Raw genomic sequence first — 16089 nt, 5'->3', positions numbered from 1 at the left:
TGTCATTTTAGTTCATTTGCCCATTTATTGAGTTATTTGTTTTGTTGCTAAGTTTTTTTTAACTCTTTATACATTTTGGATATTAATCCTCTGTCAGAAGAGTAGCTAATAAAGATTTTCTCCCATTCTGTAGGTTTTCCCTTCACATTCATAACAATTTCCTTTGCTGTGCATAGCTTTTTAATTTGATATCATTCCATTTATTAACTCTTGGCATTATCTCCTGAGTTTCAGGGGTCCTATTGAGAAAGTCATTGCCTGTCCCCATATGTTGGAGTGTTGACCTACATTTGAAGAATCAGCATTTTACTTATGTTTAATCATCTGGTCCATGCATACAGTATAGCTCTCCTTTTGGGAAAGATTTGGGTCTTATTAGTTAATATCTATTGTAAAGTTAAATAATTTTCCATAAATTTTTCAACATTTTTAGTTAGATTTATTCTTAGGTCCCTTTTTTGTTATCATTATTGTAAATGTCATTTAAAATATGTTTCATTTTCTATCATTGTCAGTATATAAAAATGCACATGGTTTTGGTATATGCCTTTTATAACTAGAAAATTTTTATTGAACCTTTATAAATTTTCCTCATTTCTCTTTATATTCTCTTGGAAGTTTTTCCTATGTAAATAATCATATTCTCTGTCAATAGTAGTGCTTTTAAATTCTTCTCTTCAAGTCTCTATAACCTTTCTTTTAACAAGTTATTGGGTTGGCTAAGACTCTAAGGTTAAGTAGTTTATAAGTTAAATAAATAAGTTAAATAATGATGTCTATCCTTGACTCATTTTTATTTTAAAGGAGTAAATAAGTTTCTGCTATTTCACCTTTTGGAATGGTTTTGCTGTTGGTTTTTATTATGCACTCTTTATCAGACTAAGTAATTCCCTTCTATTCCTAGCTTGCTAAATTTGCTTTTTTGGGTTTCAGTGGGTGATTTGTTTGGTTTTGGTCTTACATGAACTTTGGATTTTACTGAAAACCTTTTTTTTTAACAGTTTTGAAGATTACAGGTGTTATGATGAATTGCAATACTATAATTTTCAATGTGAAAACATTCTTGCATTCCTTGCAAATTTTTAACTTGATCAAGATATATTTTTAAGTATATAGCTAGAGTCATTTTGCCAATTTGTTTTGTCTTGTTGTTTAATAGTTTAAGTTGTTAAATGATATTGTTAATTTGTTTCCTAGACTGCTTTTAGGACCAAAGTTATACTAGCCTAATAACTATGAGTTACCAATGTGATTATCTTTTCCATGACATGTGAAGGGAGAAATTATTCAAGACTGGAATTATCAAAATATTTAAATACTTTGTAGAAGAACCTAGAACACAACCTAGGCCTGTAGTTTTCTTTAATAATTATAGAATTGTTTGGATGATAAATTTTCTTCAATAACTTCTACAACTTTAGAAAGTTATCCTTTTCCTCTATATTTCTAAATTTATTGTTGCAAAGATCCCCAAAGAAAAGTTTGATACTGTACAAAAAATAATCTACAAAAGGTAGTCAACATGAATAGACGCTAAACCTCCACAGTAATCAGGGTAACATAAATTTAAACTATAATGAGATAATCTCTACATGCCCCCCTAGAAAGATTAAATGATGAAGAATAGTAATATGAATGTTTTAATTAGGTTGATGATAAGCATATGTGTTTTACCTGCCATTCTGTAGGTATGTTGCATTTTACAATAAAAGGCAGAAGTTTATGATCTTAAAAATCAGGAGAAAGATATGAAAGGAAATAGTTACACCTATTTTTTTTTTTTAATGTGGGCTAAATATTTGATCAGTATTTAGGGCTATCAGAATAGCTGCAAGTTAAAAACAAAAAACAAAAAACAAAAAAACTTGAGGATAAATGAAATACATCCAAGAGGAAACTGGAAGGCCTTCCAGGAGTCAGTAATGTAAGGAATCCAGCCTCCCCACCACCTGTCAATCTGCATTCTGCCCGCCTCTTACATTAGAGGAATTTCCGGCTTTCGCTGCCCATCTTGCTGCCTCCCACATTAGGTTCTAACGTTATTGGTCCATCAGTCAGTCTGCAAGAATTCTCCTCCCCGATTGGTTCCTACCAGCCCACAAAATTCCAATATCTGGGAGAAGCCATGCTCCATGTTCTTCTTCTTTTTTCTTTTTCCACCCCCAGCGGATCTTATCCGTCCCCATAAAATAAAGTCTTTTGTGTGAGTTCTCGTGTCTGCGGAGCATTTTTCTGGGAGCTACCGGCGAGCCACAACTGAGCCAGCAACCCCTAACAAGTAACAGGTGAAGCAGGGGTGACTGTGGTAAGACCCTGGCCAACCCCTCTCTAGTTCCCTAACTAAACCTTATAAAATGCCCTCCATTGTCTCTGCATAGCTATAGTGTATAGTGTCTGTGAAAATGCATTTGCTTGTTTTTTGGAAAACTCCTATTCACAAAGTTTGCTGTGCTTCAAGACAATACACTGGAACTGGAGAGCAAGAGTGAATCCTGGGCTTCGCTCACTCAAGTCGTATCATCAGTGAGATTCCCAAGACCTAGGGAAGCACAGCCTGCCCAGGCCACTGTCCTCCGCACGTCACTTCATCGCTGCTTTCTCCCTTTCTCTTAACCAGGGCTTGAGGTATATTTTGTGGGGTGGGAGGATGTAAACCCTAAAACCTGAATAATCTGGAGAATCATTTGTGAAAGTTCTGTTATGTGGTCTGTTAACTCATCAACACACAATTCAGGCAGATGAGGCCTAACTCTTCTCCCCTCAGGCCCCCAAACGAGAACTCGGCCCTAGACTCAAACACAAGTACTGTGACCCCGATGGCACAGAAAGAGGCCTGCCATCCGCCATACTTCCGGCACGCCTGCCACACTTCAGCTACACAAGCCACACTTCCGGCTCTACGCGTCCTCGCGAGATTTGTAGCGTTTGGTGTAGACACCGCTGTAACTGGTGTAGCTGGGCTTCGGCCTGTCACGGTCCCAGAGGCTCGCTCGGAAGTCGGGGCATCAGGGGTGTGTGGCTGGGGCAGAGGGCGGAGCGTTGAGGTCCCCACACCAGGGTAGTCAAAATCCAGGATGCCCAGTTAAATTCGCATTTCAGATAAGCCAGGAATGAACTATTCGAATACGATACTGATTTTAGTGTAGGTTACTTTAATAAGATCGTGCTCATCTCTCACCTGGAATTCGAAGTTCACTGCTGCGGAAGTTCAAATGAAGCAGTGATTCCGCAGCCCGCCCCAGACCTGTCCTGAGGCAGCCCCGATGCTGCTGACTTTTCGCTGGAGTTAGAAATTTGGGGATAAAGGGAGAGATACTGAGTCTTAGAGGAAACACCTATGAACCACTGAAATGCAGAAAGTGCCCAATTGGAACTCCTGAGCACGTGTCCTTGACGCATTGCCTTGTAACATGAGGGCAAAACTAAGTGCAGGGGAAAATGACCCCAAATTATGTAGTTCTGACTTGGCTCCATCCCTAGTCGGGAACCTAGAAACAGCCCTCTATAAATATTAACACCCTACAGGAAGGGACAGATGTCTCTTCCCCTGGCGATAACCCCATTCTCCCTTGAATGTGTATTCTTTGCTTGTACCCCAAAGATAAATGCCCCCATTCTCCCTTGAATATGTATCTACTTTCATAAATAAACCGCTGTCTATGCCTTTGACTGGAGCATGCTGAATGAAGTTCCATCACCGTTGGTCCCAAGTTGAGTTCCCACTTCTCCCTGGAAACTACTTGGACCTTTCTTCAGAGACATCTTCGTGACACCTCCAGAGGTGGGGATTGTGCTGGACCAAGACCATTTCATAACAATTATTTATATTTAGACTTTTTTACTATTTACAATAGAATTGTGAAAAACAAACTTGAAACACACAAGAGGAAAACGTTCCAAAAACACTAAACCTCAGAGCAGAGAGACTAAGCCTCAGAGCAGAGAGGGTGGAGATTTTCATTTTCAGGACTAGTGCCCCTGAGCTCCATAACATTCAAACCCTTTTGGTCTCCTGGCCTGTGCATCTGATCTAGATGTCACAGGTGCTGGGTGGTGGCAGGGGAGTCCACAGACTCTGAAATCTAATGACTTCTTATTGGTTCTGAATTGTTCATTATATTATCCCTGGCCTGAGCTGTGATCTTATCTCAGGTGGTTGGTAAGTTTTGGTGAATAATTTTTTTTTGTTGTGTTGTTTTGTTATGTTTTCCTCTTGCATCAGCACAGGAACAGTGCAAAATGAAAGAAAAACAGTGGAAGCCATTTTCATTAAGTTCAACTTAGCAATAAGAAGATTATAGAGGTTAAGGCTGGCCAAGTTTGAAAGGGAATGGAGACTTACCTTGATTTGAATACCCTTGAGATTGGGAATCTGAAAGAGAGAAATATTTAAGTATGATCAAATCATGGATGATGCCAAGTCCAAGGAAGACTCAACAGAAAAAGAGGCAAGTTATCAGAGGAAAATGGAGATAATTCCCAAAGCACTGACCCAGAAAACTTGGACAATTGCCCTCCTAAAAGCTGTGATAAGACAATTGCAAGACCATCCCACCCTTCTCTCCTCCCACCTGCAGATCCCAGGCTGGAATAGTTCTATAGAGCCATAATACAGCTTGGAACAGAATTCATTCAGCACTTAGTCAAGCAATTACGAATACCCGAGCACTATTCAGACGAACAAAATTCCCTCCTCTTCCATCTCAGTACTGCCAGTTTTCGAGGAACTAAGGCAAGAAGTGAATTAAAAGCAAATAAATGAATACTCTCACAGAATAGTGAGAGGATAAGAGAGTGGGTAGGGAAGGTTAAGAGGAAGGATTACTATTTTTTAAGAAAATTAAAGAAGGCCTATCTAATAAGGATATTTGAGAGGCTTGAAAGAGATAACAGAGGAGTCACAGTCAGCAGATTGTGTTCAAGGAAGAAGGAAGAGGCCAACATAGCCAAGGGTGACATTTGAATTTTAAGAAGAATTCTTCAGCACCTCTGTAAAGGATGGTTTTTAAGAGACAACAATTGGGGAAGAACATAAGCTAAGAAATTATTAAAATTGTGCAGGCAACAAATAGTAAGGCTCTGAACCCAAGGAAGCAGAAGAAAGAAGGCAACATGAGCACAGGCACGTGCTGAGGTCGCCTCTGTCCCCTGCACCTGATGGGGAAGCAGGCAGGGGACTCCAGCCCTCAGGACAGCTGGAAAGGCCCAGGAGGTTCAAAACACCTCCATATCATTTTCTAGAGTTGCTGTACAAAAATCCCACAATAAAAACATGTTTTTTCACAGTTCTGGAAGCTAGAATCTCAAAATCAAAGGGTCACCATGCTTCCTGTAAAGGCTCTCAGGAGAATCCTTTCCTACCTCTCAGAGCTTCTGTGGGCACCAGACTTCCCTTGGCTTGTGGCAGCCTGATGCCAGTCTCTGCTTCTGTCTCCACATGGCCTTCTCCTATGCCACTATGTCTTAGGTGTCCCTCTGCCTCTCTCTTATAAGGATACCTGTCATTGGGTTTAGGATCTCATAACTAGTTTAGTTTAGTTCAGTTTAGTTTAGTTTAGTTGTTTAGTTTAGTTTAGTTTAGTTTAGTTTAGTTTTACCTGATGTGTCTTGACCCACTTTTGAGGCCTAGCTAATGGTAGACCAGTTTCCCTTCCTGAGCGGCTGATGAAGCCCACACTCCGGTCTCTTCCATCATTGGGCTCTCCCACTCTGGACCACTGTACGCTTGCCATAACTGCTCCAGGTACCAGATGACCGGGGAGAACCCATGTGTCCCCAGAGCCCTAGAAATTGTTCCAATTAGCCAATCCACAGGGAGCCCCCGAGACCTACCTAACTCCAGGGCCCTACCTGGCTCTTCTAGCTGTTCCCTATCTCCAGACACCCATGTGGCCCACCTGGCAGCCTTCTCTAGTTCAGAGCTGTAAATACCAAAAGATTCTGCCTTTCATCCACCTTCATATCCCTGTGTCATGTCCTGCCATCAAAAGAAACTTCAGATCTTCCAAAGTAGATCTTGTCTCCAGATCCTTAATTACATCTGCAAAGGCCTTTTTTTTTTTTTTTCCAAATACACATTCGCAGGTGGCCAGGTCTCTTGGAATGCCACGTTTCGGCCCACGGCACCCTCTTTGAGAAGGCCCACAGCAGTTCTTAACCATAAGTTTAGAAGACTGACTGGTGAAAGAGCAAAACTGTGGACTTTGGTCTTGGGAACATAAACCTGAGACAGAGGACAGCAGAGGCCCAGGGATCCTGCAAGATCTAGGACTGCTCACTAATTGCATTAGGAGTTAGTAGCCTTCTAAACAAAAACAGGGTAACAGTAGTGACTTAAATTCAACAACCCAAATCTCCCCATAGCAATATCCCTATGTGGACAAAGGAGAGATGGTTGCTTCTTGTTATTCATCATTCTGTTCTATAACATCGTCTTGGGCACTTAGCTGGCCAGGAATGTGGAGGAAATGTGGATTTGGGTTCCTGAGAGCCACTGGCCACAACGTTTCAGTAATCTAATGGATACATGACCTTGTGTTTTTACTGTTTAAAGACATTTTGTTTAGTATATATTGTCGATTCATTAACATTGAACTCCTAGCCAGCAGCATTATAGCTCAGGGCTGATGAAGCTTACCCACCACTTGCATTTTGTCGTAAGGAGTACAGCTGCCTTCTTGCTGGTAGGAACACTACACAGCCCATCAACACGATGCCTGGGAGCTGTTTGAAACAGTGACATCACCAACAAAATACCCAAAAATATGAACGTGGCAAAATGGACTACAAAAAGAACACCTTTTATTAAAAGCTGAAATAAGGGGACAGAGGGTAGCACGGAGAGAGGCTGAAGGGGGAAGAACACCAAAAGGTCGAAATGGAGAGGACTTTCCAAAGCTGGTTAATTTATAACTGAGCAAATAATGTTGAGACGAAACTGGTGAGGGAGGAGGGGAGACTGCCACCGTGGGAGCCTGCCAGGAGGAGCTGTGTCCGGGCAGGGGCAGTGGGCAGCTGGGCTGAGAGGAGGAAGAAGGCTTTGTTCCCAAGGGCCACAGAAAGTTCTCCTCTCCGCCCCCTCCTTTTTTCCTTCCTCTCCTCTCAGCCAAGGGTGCAGTTTTCCTCTTGGCAGAGAGCCATGGGTGCAGGTCAGTGGCTGGATTACAAGAAGAACCACCCTGTTCATAGACAACACCTTGAAGTGTGGACTCCAGGAATCTTGTCCACCTTTCCTGGGCTGTTGCCAGTCTGGCACTGGCCCCCTAGTCTGCCCGCCTCTCTTTCCTCCTCCTCCTCTGCCTCTTCTGGAGGAAGTGGGGTAACAGTGAAGTACCTCTGGGAAGAGGGTGGTAGCTTCTGGTTGGTCTGGAGCCAGTGGCCTCTCACCCAGCTGGGGAATTGTCACCTCATCTCCTGGGCACACACTGACTACATCAGCTTTGGTTGCCAAAGGGTGAAAGATTGGGCTTGGGATCTCCATTCTCCCATTCATGCTAGGAAACTGGAGGCCTCTGAGTGTCTGCAAAACACCCATTTCACTGTAACCGGTCATGAGCAAGGACCTAGAGGACATGGAACAATGATGTCGGGATCCCTGTGAGGTCCCACGATGGCCATGTCCTCCTTCTCTGTGTCTGTCCTCCTGGAGCATGAACACAGCCACCCAGTGTTTAAGGATTTCCAAATGTCAGGACTGAGAAGAGCAACTGTGACCTCTGTCCACCATCACAGGAGCTCCAGGCTGAAGGTAGGTTGTCAACAGAGCCAGACTGAGAGCCACTCCTGAGGTGGAATCCAGAGCTGTCGCCTTTGGTAATATTTTGATAGATAAAACCATGAACCCTGTGTCTTTTGAAATGCCCTGCCGAGTCTGCTGCCATTCTCTGAACTTGGAAACTGGCTCAACTGACCTTTGCCCCTGGGGCAGAGATCTGTCCCATGGTCCCAATCCAGGTCTTCACAGGGAGAGACGATCTGAGGTGGACAGTTTCACCTCCTGCTGCACACCTGTCAGGGCCTAGGAGACCCCAACCCGCCCAGGCACACCATGGCGGAAGAGACAGGTCAGGACATAGAGGCGTGGAGGCAAGTATTCCAGATGTTAATTCAGGAGGTGAAACCATGGCACAAATGGACCCTCACACCAGACAAGGGCCTCCTTCCCAACGTCCTGCAGCCGGGCTGGATGCAATACCAGCTGTGGACCTTCGCCAGGTAAGAGGAGAGTGCCACAGTACCTGTGCCAGAAAAACCCTTGCTTGTTTCTGACTGTGCACATGTGTCGCTAAGGAGGTCCTCCAGAAGAGAGAGAGGAATGTCAACTTGATCCTGTCGGGGTCTTGACATAGGTCACAGAAAGAATTTTAGGATGTGTCAGAAAGAGACACAAGTGAGATTTGGTTAAGAAAATCAGGAGTACACAAGCAGAGAGGAAGAAAGAGTATAGGCTGTCTCAAGAATGAGACTTACTTTGGGGGTCCAAAGCTCTTTTTTGAAAGGAAACTGTATGAACGTGAGAAGTATGCAGAGGTGAGCTCAGTTCTTTTGAGCTTGGAGCGGAGGGCAGTTGGTGGTGATCTGGTTCTCTTCAGGACCTCGAGGTTAACGTTATCAAGTTAATAGCATTTGTACCTACATCGTAAGTCTCTAACAATATTTTTCCCTTATCTTTGTTTAGTCTAAAGAAAATAGGTTGTGTAAGCTAGCAATGTATGTAGGCATTAATGCTCTAAGAATCGTGGGATTTTAAAGAATTCAAGCCAGGAGGAAAACAGACCTGGGGAGCAAAAGTGAGGGTATTTGTGGAACTTCTTAGGCTTGAAGTATCTCTTTTTCCTTCTCTTTCGTCTTTTCTTTATACTATCTTATCTTGTTTGCACATTCAAGACGACAGAAAGAAAGGAGCCCATCCATCAAGAAGTTTTGACTTCATGAAACATCTTCTTTCCCACTGGGCGTGGGGGTGCCTGCCTGTAATCCCAGCAACTTAGGAGAATGAGGCAGGAGGATCAAAAGTTCGAGGCCAGCCTGAGTAACTTAGAGAGACCCCGTTTCAAGATAAAAAAATTAATAAGAGCTGGGAATGTGGCTCAGTGGGTCCATCCCTAGCACCCCTCTGCCACCAAAAAATCTTTTCTCCTTATATAATGTCAGGCCTGGGCACTGGTTTGGGCTAATGTTGGGATAGAGAGAATTCAGTCTGCAGAGGTGGGGGGGAGCATGGGAGGTGAGAGGGAGGAGGAGGGATGGCAGCTGTTTCACTCAAGGGGTGCAGCACTTGCTCCCTGCCTTGGGAGATGGTGGGCCCACCTGGGTTGAGCCCATTGCTCCAAGGAGACCCCTTAGGGAGAAGCCAGAGGAGCAGAGTACTGAGCAGCTCACAGCAATCCTGCCCCTGTCTACTCTATGCTGATGGAATCCTTTAGAAACAGAACTCGGGGAAATCACCCAACATTTCACCCTTTCTTTGCTAGGTGGGAAAGTGGAGCCCCAAGAGCTGGGGCGGGGCGGGAGAGCATTGCCCACTGCACAGGGAGTAGAGTCCTGGGATCCGTCCTGCCTCCTGCCCTCTCTGGGAAGCGGAGCTTCTCCAGGCCAGGAGCAGGCATGGGGAGCCCCTGAGCAAATTTTCGGTCTGTTTATTTGGAAGAACTGGGAACTCTGGGCTGACTCATTGTGAAGTGAAGCCAGAACACCATGACCAGGTCAAGGCAGTGAACAGCGCTCAGAGTGGCCCCGTACCCCACTCATGCTGACTTTCAGCCTGTGGACGTGGCAGGGGCTCAGAGCTTCTAGGCCTCTCCCCCTCGGTTCATCCTCAGGTTCGTCCCTAGAGGGCAAGCTAGGATAGAGGTACTGGAGAGAGCCTGGACTAACTCACTCTGCCCAGCCCCCTCGGGTTCACCACCTCACACTGCCTGTGCTCCTGCATCAGGGCCAGCAAAGCCAGGCTCAGCTGCTGTGACAATACACCTAGATTGAAACTTGCGCTTGGCTCCCAAGTTCACTGAGGAGAGAGAACTAGAAAGAGCACATCACTGTTGCCTGTGCTAAATGGCCCTCTGGTCCCTGGCCCCAACCTAGCTGCCAGGTGGACTGGGAAGTGAGAGGGTGAGCGTGAATGTCTCTGCCATGTGTCCCTCAGCCAGTCCTGTGCTTCCTATCCTGGGTGCACCGAGTGCTTCCTGCCTTCTTTCTCTCCCAGTCCTAACAGGTACTTGTGCAAACAACTCAGAAATTGACCCTCCTTGCTGAGACCCAGTGTTGTTCCCTTGTACCCGTTGGAGGTCAAGGCAACATTCTCCAGACCACCCTGAGCAAAGGAATTGGGTTGAGGGGAGCAAGAGAAGAAAGTGTTGCCAAAAGTCATCTCCCATGATGCTGCAGATCAGGGGCCCTGGGCAAACAAGGGCAGGCAAGGCTTTTCTCTAGGACAAGAACTTTCAGTCTCTCTCCCTGATCTGTAGCTCTGTGACCTAGCCAACACTCACTTGTTGCCACTCGTGGACTTCAGTGCCGGGATCTTAGGAGCAGCTGCCCTTATAGCCTTTGACCTGTTTGAATCTGTTTGAAGGATCCTTGGCTCAGGGTCAAGAGACTGGAGCTCAAGTCCTGCCTCTTGCATTCACTGTACTCTAGAGCATGGAGCTCCCAGAGGTGGCCTCATCTCTATAGAGAGAGAAGGTGCCCACGGTCACCCTCCCAGCCTGGACAGCTTACGATGGACTATTTTCATCACAAGCCCTGGAGATGAGAACCAGGGTTCTCAGTAGTTTCATCCATTGCTCGACCATGACCCAACCTGGTCATGTCTCTGTTCTGCTCAGTGGCTCCTTCCTCCCTGACTGATGCTCCCTCCCTCTATCTCCACAGGTTCTGGTGTTCCTCCTGCTCCCGCAGTTGGGCCTCTGCCCACGTCCAGGTCCTTTTCCACATGCACTGGAGTGAGGGGAAGTCCAGGGGCCAGGTGAAGATGAGGGTCTTTGCCCAGAGATGTAAGAAGTGCTCCCAGCCTCCATTTGAGGTTCCTGAGTTCACACAGGAGAACATCACAAGGGTCCTGAACAACCTGGTGATCCAAATCCTGAAGAAATGCTACAGAGAAGGATTTAAGTTGGTCAAGGAGATTCCTGCTATCAAGAAGATCTGTCTTCAAGGGCCACATGATAGTAAAAACTGTGAGGCCTGTCTGCTGGGCTTTTGTGCTCAGAGTGGGTTAGATCTGGCCAAGCAGTCGTCAGTGCCCACACCCTCCAAGGACACTGGGGAACGCAGGCTCACTGCTACTTGGACCAGTCAACCCTGCTCAAAACCAACCTCCAAAGTGGATAAGCTCCTTATATCAACAGTGAGTTCTGAAGTCCCTAACCCTCCCAGGACTGATCCCAAGGTCAAACACAGCTCAAAACCATCAACTGCTCCAAGATTTCTAACCCAACAGGTACCACCCATGTCAACAATGAGCCCCAGAGTCCCTAACCCTCCCAAGGCTGACCCCAAGGTCAGACACAGCTCAGAATCATCAACTGCTCCAAGATTTCTAACCCAACAGGTACCACCCACGTCAACAATGAGCCCCAGAGTCCCAAACCCTCCCAAGGCTGACCCCAAGGTCAGACACAGCTCAGAATCATCAACTGCTCCAAGATTTCTAACCCAACAGGTACCACCCATGTCAACAGTGAGCCCCAGAGTCCCTAACCCTCCCAAGGCTGACCCCAAGGTCAGACACAGCTCAGAACCATCAACTGCTCCAAGATTTCTAACCCAACAGGTGCCACCCATGTCAACAGTGAGCCCCAGAGTCCCTAACCCTCCCAAGGCTGACCCCAAGGTCAGACACAGCTCAGAACCATCAACTGCTCCAAGATTTCTAACCCAACAGGTGCCACCCATGTCAACAGTGAGCCCCAGAGTCCCTAACCCTCCCAAGGCTGACCCCAAGGTCAGACACAGCTCAGAACCATCAACTGCTCCAAGTATTCCAATCCAATGGGTGCCCACAATAAGCTCACTTGCCCCTGGGCTGGCCACTCAAATGCCTTCTCCCACAAAGAGCAGCACAGCAGCAGATGCAGCAAACAGGGTCACCAGACCAAAGACAGGAAAGACATTGCCCTCCTCCCTCTTGCTTGATGGGGCTACAAGGACAGCAAGCCTCCCCACTTCCCGGAGCCCAGCAACAGACGCCATTTGTCAGGTGGAGAGGAGAGTCCAGATCTACCCCTCAAGTGAGCGGTTCTATTTCTGCCCGTTCCAGAATCGCACACCAGAGTGCTTGAGCACTTGCTGCTGTTGTCTCCTTCTGATCATTGTTGTCATTGTCACGGTGATTATGGTAAAGCTTCCCATATGAGCCTCAAAAACATGACACTAAGTGAAAAAAATATTAAAACCTGGACAGAAAAAGTCACATATTCTATGATCCCACTGATATGAAATGTCCAGAAAATCTACAGACAGGAAGCAGATGGGTGTCTACCGAGGCCTGCAGGAAGGAGGAAACCGGAAGCAAGTTCTAAATCCATATGGGGGTTTGTTTGAGCAGGAGTGATGAATCTGTGTTGGAATGAGGTGGAGCTGGGGGTTGCACAACAGTACCAATGCACTAAAAGCCATTGAATTGTTCACTTCAAAAAGGTTAATTTTGGGCTGGGAATATAGCTCAGTTGGTAGAGTGTGTGCCTCACATGCACAAGGCCCTGGGTTCCATTCCCGACACCACAAAAAATAAAAAAAGGTTAATTTTGTGCTGTGATTCTGACCTCAGTATTTTAAAAAGCACTATAGTTTTGTTCATTCTTGAGAGAACCGAATCTAAAATGGTTAGAACTCAGAAATTTGGAGCTCTTGTGAAACCTATGAGCCTTCTTACCAGAAAATTTTAAACAAACCCTCTGACATCAGTCTGTGGAGGTCTTCTCAGTGGAGGTGTTGGGCTGAAAACCTGGGTACTCAAAAAGCAGGGGGCTCCACAGGGGGTGCATAGAGTTGAAGGGCGAGGCAGGATGAGACACTGAGGAGGAGAAATAGCTTTAAGATCCATTTAAGTTTAATTTAGAATGTAACTTCTTGTAGCATGTTTATAAGGTACACTAACATATTGAAATTGTATTGTAAATGTTCAGGTATGCATGAATAACACATATGCACACATTCTGAGTGCACACTCCATACCTTTTATTGACTGTATTATGCAATAAAAAATGGTGGGGGGGGGGGAACTGGGCGCATACCTATAATCCCAGCTACTTAAGAAGCCAAAGAGATCACAAGTTTGAGGCTAGCCAAAGGGACTTAGACTCTGTCTCAAATTAAAGTAAAAATTATTTTTTTTTTTAAAAAAAGGGATAGGGCAATTGGGCTCAGCGGCACACACCTGTAATCCCAGAGACTCGGGAGGCTGAGGCAGGAGGATCACAAGTTCAAAGCCAGCCTCAGTTACTTAGCAAGACTCTGTCTCAAAACAAAAAATAAAAAAGGGCGAGGGGTGCTGGTGATGTGGTTCAGTGCCCCTGGGTTCAATCCCTGGTACCAAAAAAATACGTAGCTCTGTGGCAGCCTGTCCCTGGGTTCAATTCCCAACACTACACATGCAAAGTGTGTTTCATTTATATGGAACAATAAATGACCAAGACTTGATCAACAAGTTATAAAAAAATGACCCCAAGTAGGTCTTGCCTTAGCAGACATGGCCACCATGATGAGAACACAGGATGCTGGCACAGGGACACTGGCCTTGCAGAGCAAGCCAGGGCTGAGAACCAGCACCAGCCAGGGTGCGGCTGAAGACAGGCTGGGGAGACCTGAGAGGGGCCCTGCAGGATGGGTCCCTGTGCTTGCCCGTTGGAGCTTCAGTTTAGATGTGGTCAGGACCTCCCAGGTCTGTTTCACTTTTGCCTTTACCTGGACATGGCGTAGCCCATGCTCCTGTGGCACAGTGGGTTCCAGGGTGAGGTTTTTTGGTGGTCTCTCCTGGAAGCCCAGGGCCTGTACCAAAGTCACCCAGCCGCACCTTACTGAGCTTTCATTTGGGTTTCTGACCTCCCAGCACCGCGTAGCTGCCGAAATTCCAGCTCCAGCCTTTAGTTCATTTTTTCTTAGAACAGCACCCTGTGCGTGCACATCTTGGGAATCAGCCAACGGACGTGAGGGGAAATGGAATGCAGACTTTGGGGCCTCTTCTCTGCGGTTCCCTTCTCCCTGGGATTGCACGTTCAAATTCCAAGTGCTGACTTGGAATTGCAGGCTCAAATTCTGACTTCTGTCTCCTTCGGTCAAACAAAACTCCCTCTTTCTGCTTTGTTTTATTCCTTGGCTGAAATTTAGAAAGACCTCAAGCAAAACCGAGGTGTCTAGGACTTAGCTCGTGTGTGTCCCCCTCCTCAGAGCCCACCAGGCTAAGCGCTCTCCAATGCTCTCTAACATTTTTCTTGGTTTCGCCCAGATTTTGATGGCCCTTTTTGGTGGAATTGGTCCAATCCTAGCTGCAGCCAGAATCTGAAAACGTTTTGGAGTTGTTCGTACAGAATCTCAATAGAGTTCTCCAGCTCCTCACCTGCAGGTGAGGCTACTGCCCTCTACTACAGGAACAGAGATGAACTGAAGCCAGCTCAGTCCATCGTCCCTCCTCCCCGATTAAACATCCCCTTCACCTAGGGCAATGCTGTCACACAGAGATGGACTCTTAGTCCCAGATGTAATTTAACATTTTCCAATGGCCATATTTTTAAAAGGAAAAAAGAGCAGATGAAACTCATTTTTTAACCATTTTATTAACCCCAATGTATGAAAAATATCATCATGTAATCAAGATCAAAATTATTTTTTTTATAGTAGAGATTTAATGAAGGGGTGTTTAACCACGAGCAACTTCCCAGCCCTTATATTTTTATTTTTTATTTCGAGACAGGGCCTCACGAAGTTGCTGAGACTGGCCTCCCACTTGCAATCCTGCCTCAACCTCTCAGGTCGCTGGGATTATAGGCATGTGCCCCTGCATCTGGCTCAAGAGCGAAATTCTTAGTGAGATATTTTTAAAGTATTCTTTTTCATATTAAGTCTTTGAAATTGAGTGTGCATTTTACACTTACAGCACGATTTTGGATATTCCATTTTTTCATAGGTCTGTTTAGATTTCATAAAATGTATAGCTAAAGACAGATTTGCATGCCCAAGTTGTTCTAAATGTAATTAAAATTGTCCAATAACTGAACAGAGAATCCATTTCTATTTAAATGTGAAGTAATATTTTTAGACTCTATTAAATTTAAATGTAAAGTAATATAAATAAAATCAAATTACATAGCCTTCCCTCAGTCACACTAGCCACATTTCAAATGCTTAGCAGGTGTGTGACTGATGACCACCATAACAAGTAGCACAGATCTGGAGCATTGAATGAAAGGAGACTTCCCATTTGTGGGTTTCCAGGAAGTCACTGGACTTCCTACTTGTATCTGACAGCCAATCCTGTCTTCTGCAGCTGCTGTCACCCAACATGTCACCCTTCCCCATTGTTCATCATGATTTACTTCTAAATGCTTTGGTACAGATACTGAGGTGCATTAGCACCTGCATATCTGTGCTAATGTTTCATCTACACCCTGTGCGTGGTTGTACATGTGCCCGAAATGGTCAGTTGACATCCGTTAGCCTGTAATAAGAATCCTCACTCAAGGGAACTGCAGTAAGTTTCAAATATGTCTGATGGGAGCAATAATTAACTAGCATGCATGATATTAGGAATGACTTTTTGTTGATGAAATAAGTGATGTTCACCATGTGCTCTTTGTGCAGGTACCTCCCCCACCCCGAGTGGGGTGTAAGAATCTCAAGCACTGAGGGACTCCCACTTTGAGAAGAGTGCTCATGCTTAAAACTCTGGCCTGTGTTCCCCACTGAGCATAGCCTAATGAGTTTCTGCCATCAGAGTACAGCCTGTTTGCCTGAGTGGCAGGTCCAGACCACCTGAAACCAAAGACTCCTAGACCAGGTGGCATGACTGCGGACAGGCTCACCAATGAATGTCCATTCTTTTGGCAGGATACACTCCTTACCCCTTGATATCAAGTTTTATAGAAGGCTACC

The 16089-nt window shown here is 45.5% G+C and overlaps 1 protein-coding gene across 2 annotated transcripts; it reads left to right on the top strand.

Moving 5' to 3' along the window:
- The first annotated feature begins 7448 nt into the window (after positions 1 to 7448).
- Rtp3 (receptor transporter protein 3) lies at positions 7449 to 12743 on the top strand. Of its 2 annotated transcripts, XM_047531925.1 has the most exons (3): positions 7449 to 7747; positions 7928 to 8214; positions 10873 to 12743. In XM_047531925.1, the coding sequence occupies exons 2-3, from the start codon at positions 8048 to 8050 to the stop codon at positions 12353 to 12355; spliced, it is 1650 nt and encodes a 549-aa protein (XP_047387881.1). In that variant the 5' UTR covers positions 7449 to 7747; positions 7928 to 8047; the 3' UTR covers positions 12356 to 12743. The 2 variants fall into 2 exon arrangements, with proteins under 2 accessions (XP_047387881.1, XP_047387880.1); XM_047531924.1 differs by having other exon boundaries at positions 7449 to 8214.
- Positions 12744 to 16089: the final 3346 nt, after the last annotated feature.

The sequence above is a fragment of the Sciurus carolinensis genome, chromosome 17 (genome assembly GCF_902686445.1).
Source record: "Sciurus carolinensis chromosome 17, mSciCar1.2, whole genome shotgun sequence".
Lineage (NCBI taxonomy): Eukaryota > Metazoa > Chordata > Mammalia > Rodentia > Sciuridae > Sciurus > Sciurus carolinensis.
This window is presented reverse-complemented; position numbering and strand designations above follow the sequence as displayed.

Bases quoted from the DNA above. Each gene is read 5' to 3' on its own strand.
- Rtp3 (XM_047531925.1), top strand. From the start codon at position 8,048: ATGGCGGAAGAGACAGGTCAGGACATAGAGGCGTGGAGGCAAGTATTC. The intron at 8,215-10,872 runs GTAAGAGGAGAG...CTATCTCCACAG, and splicing joins CAGCTGTGGACCTTCGCCAG to GTTCTGGTGTTCCTCCTGCT.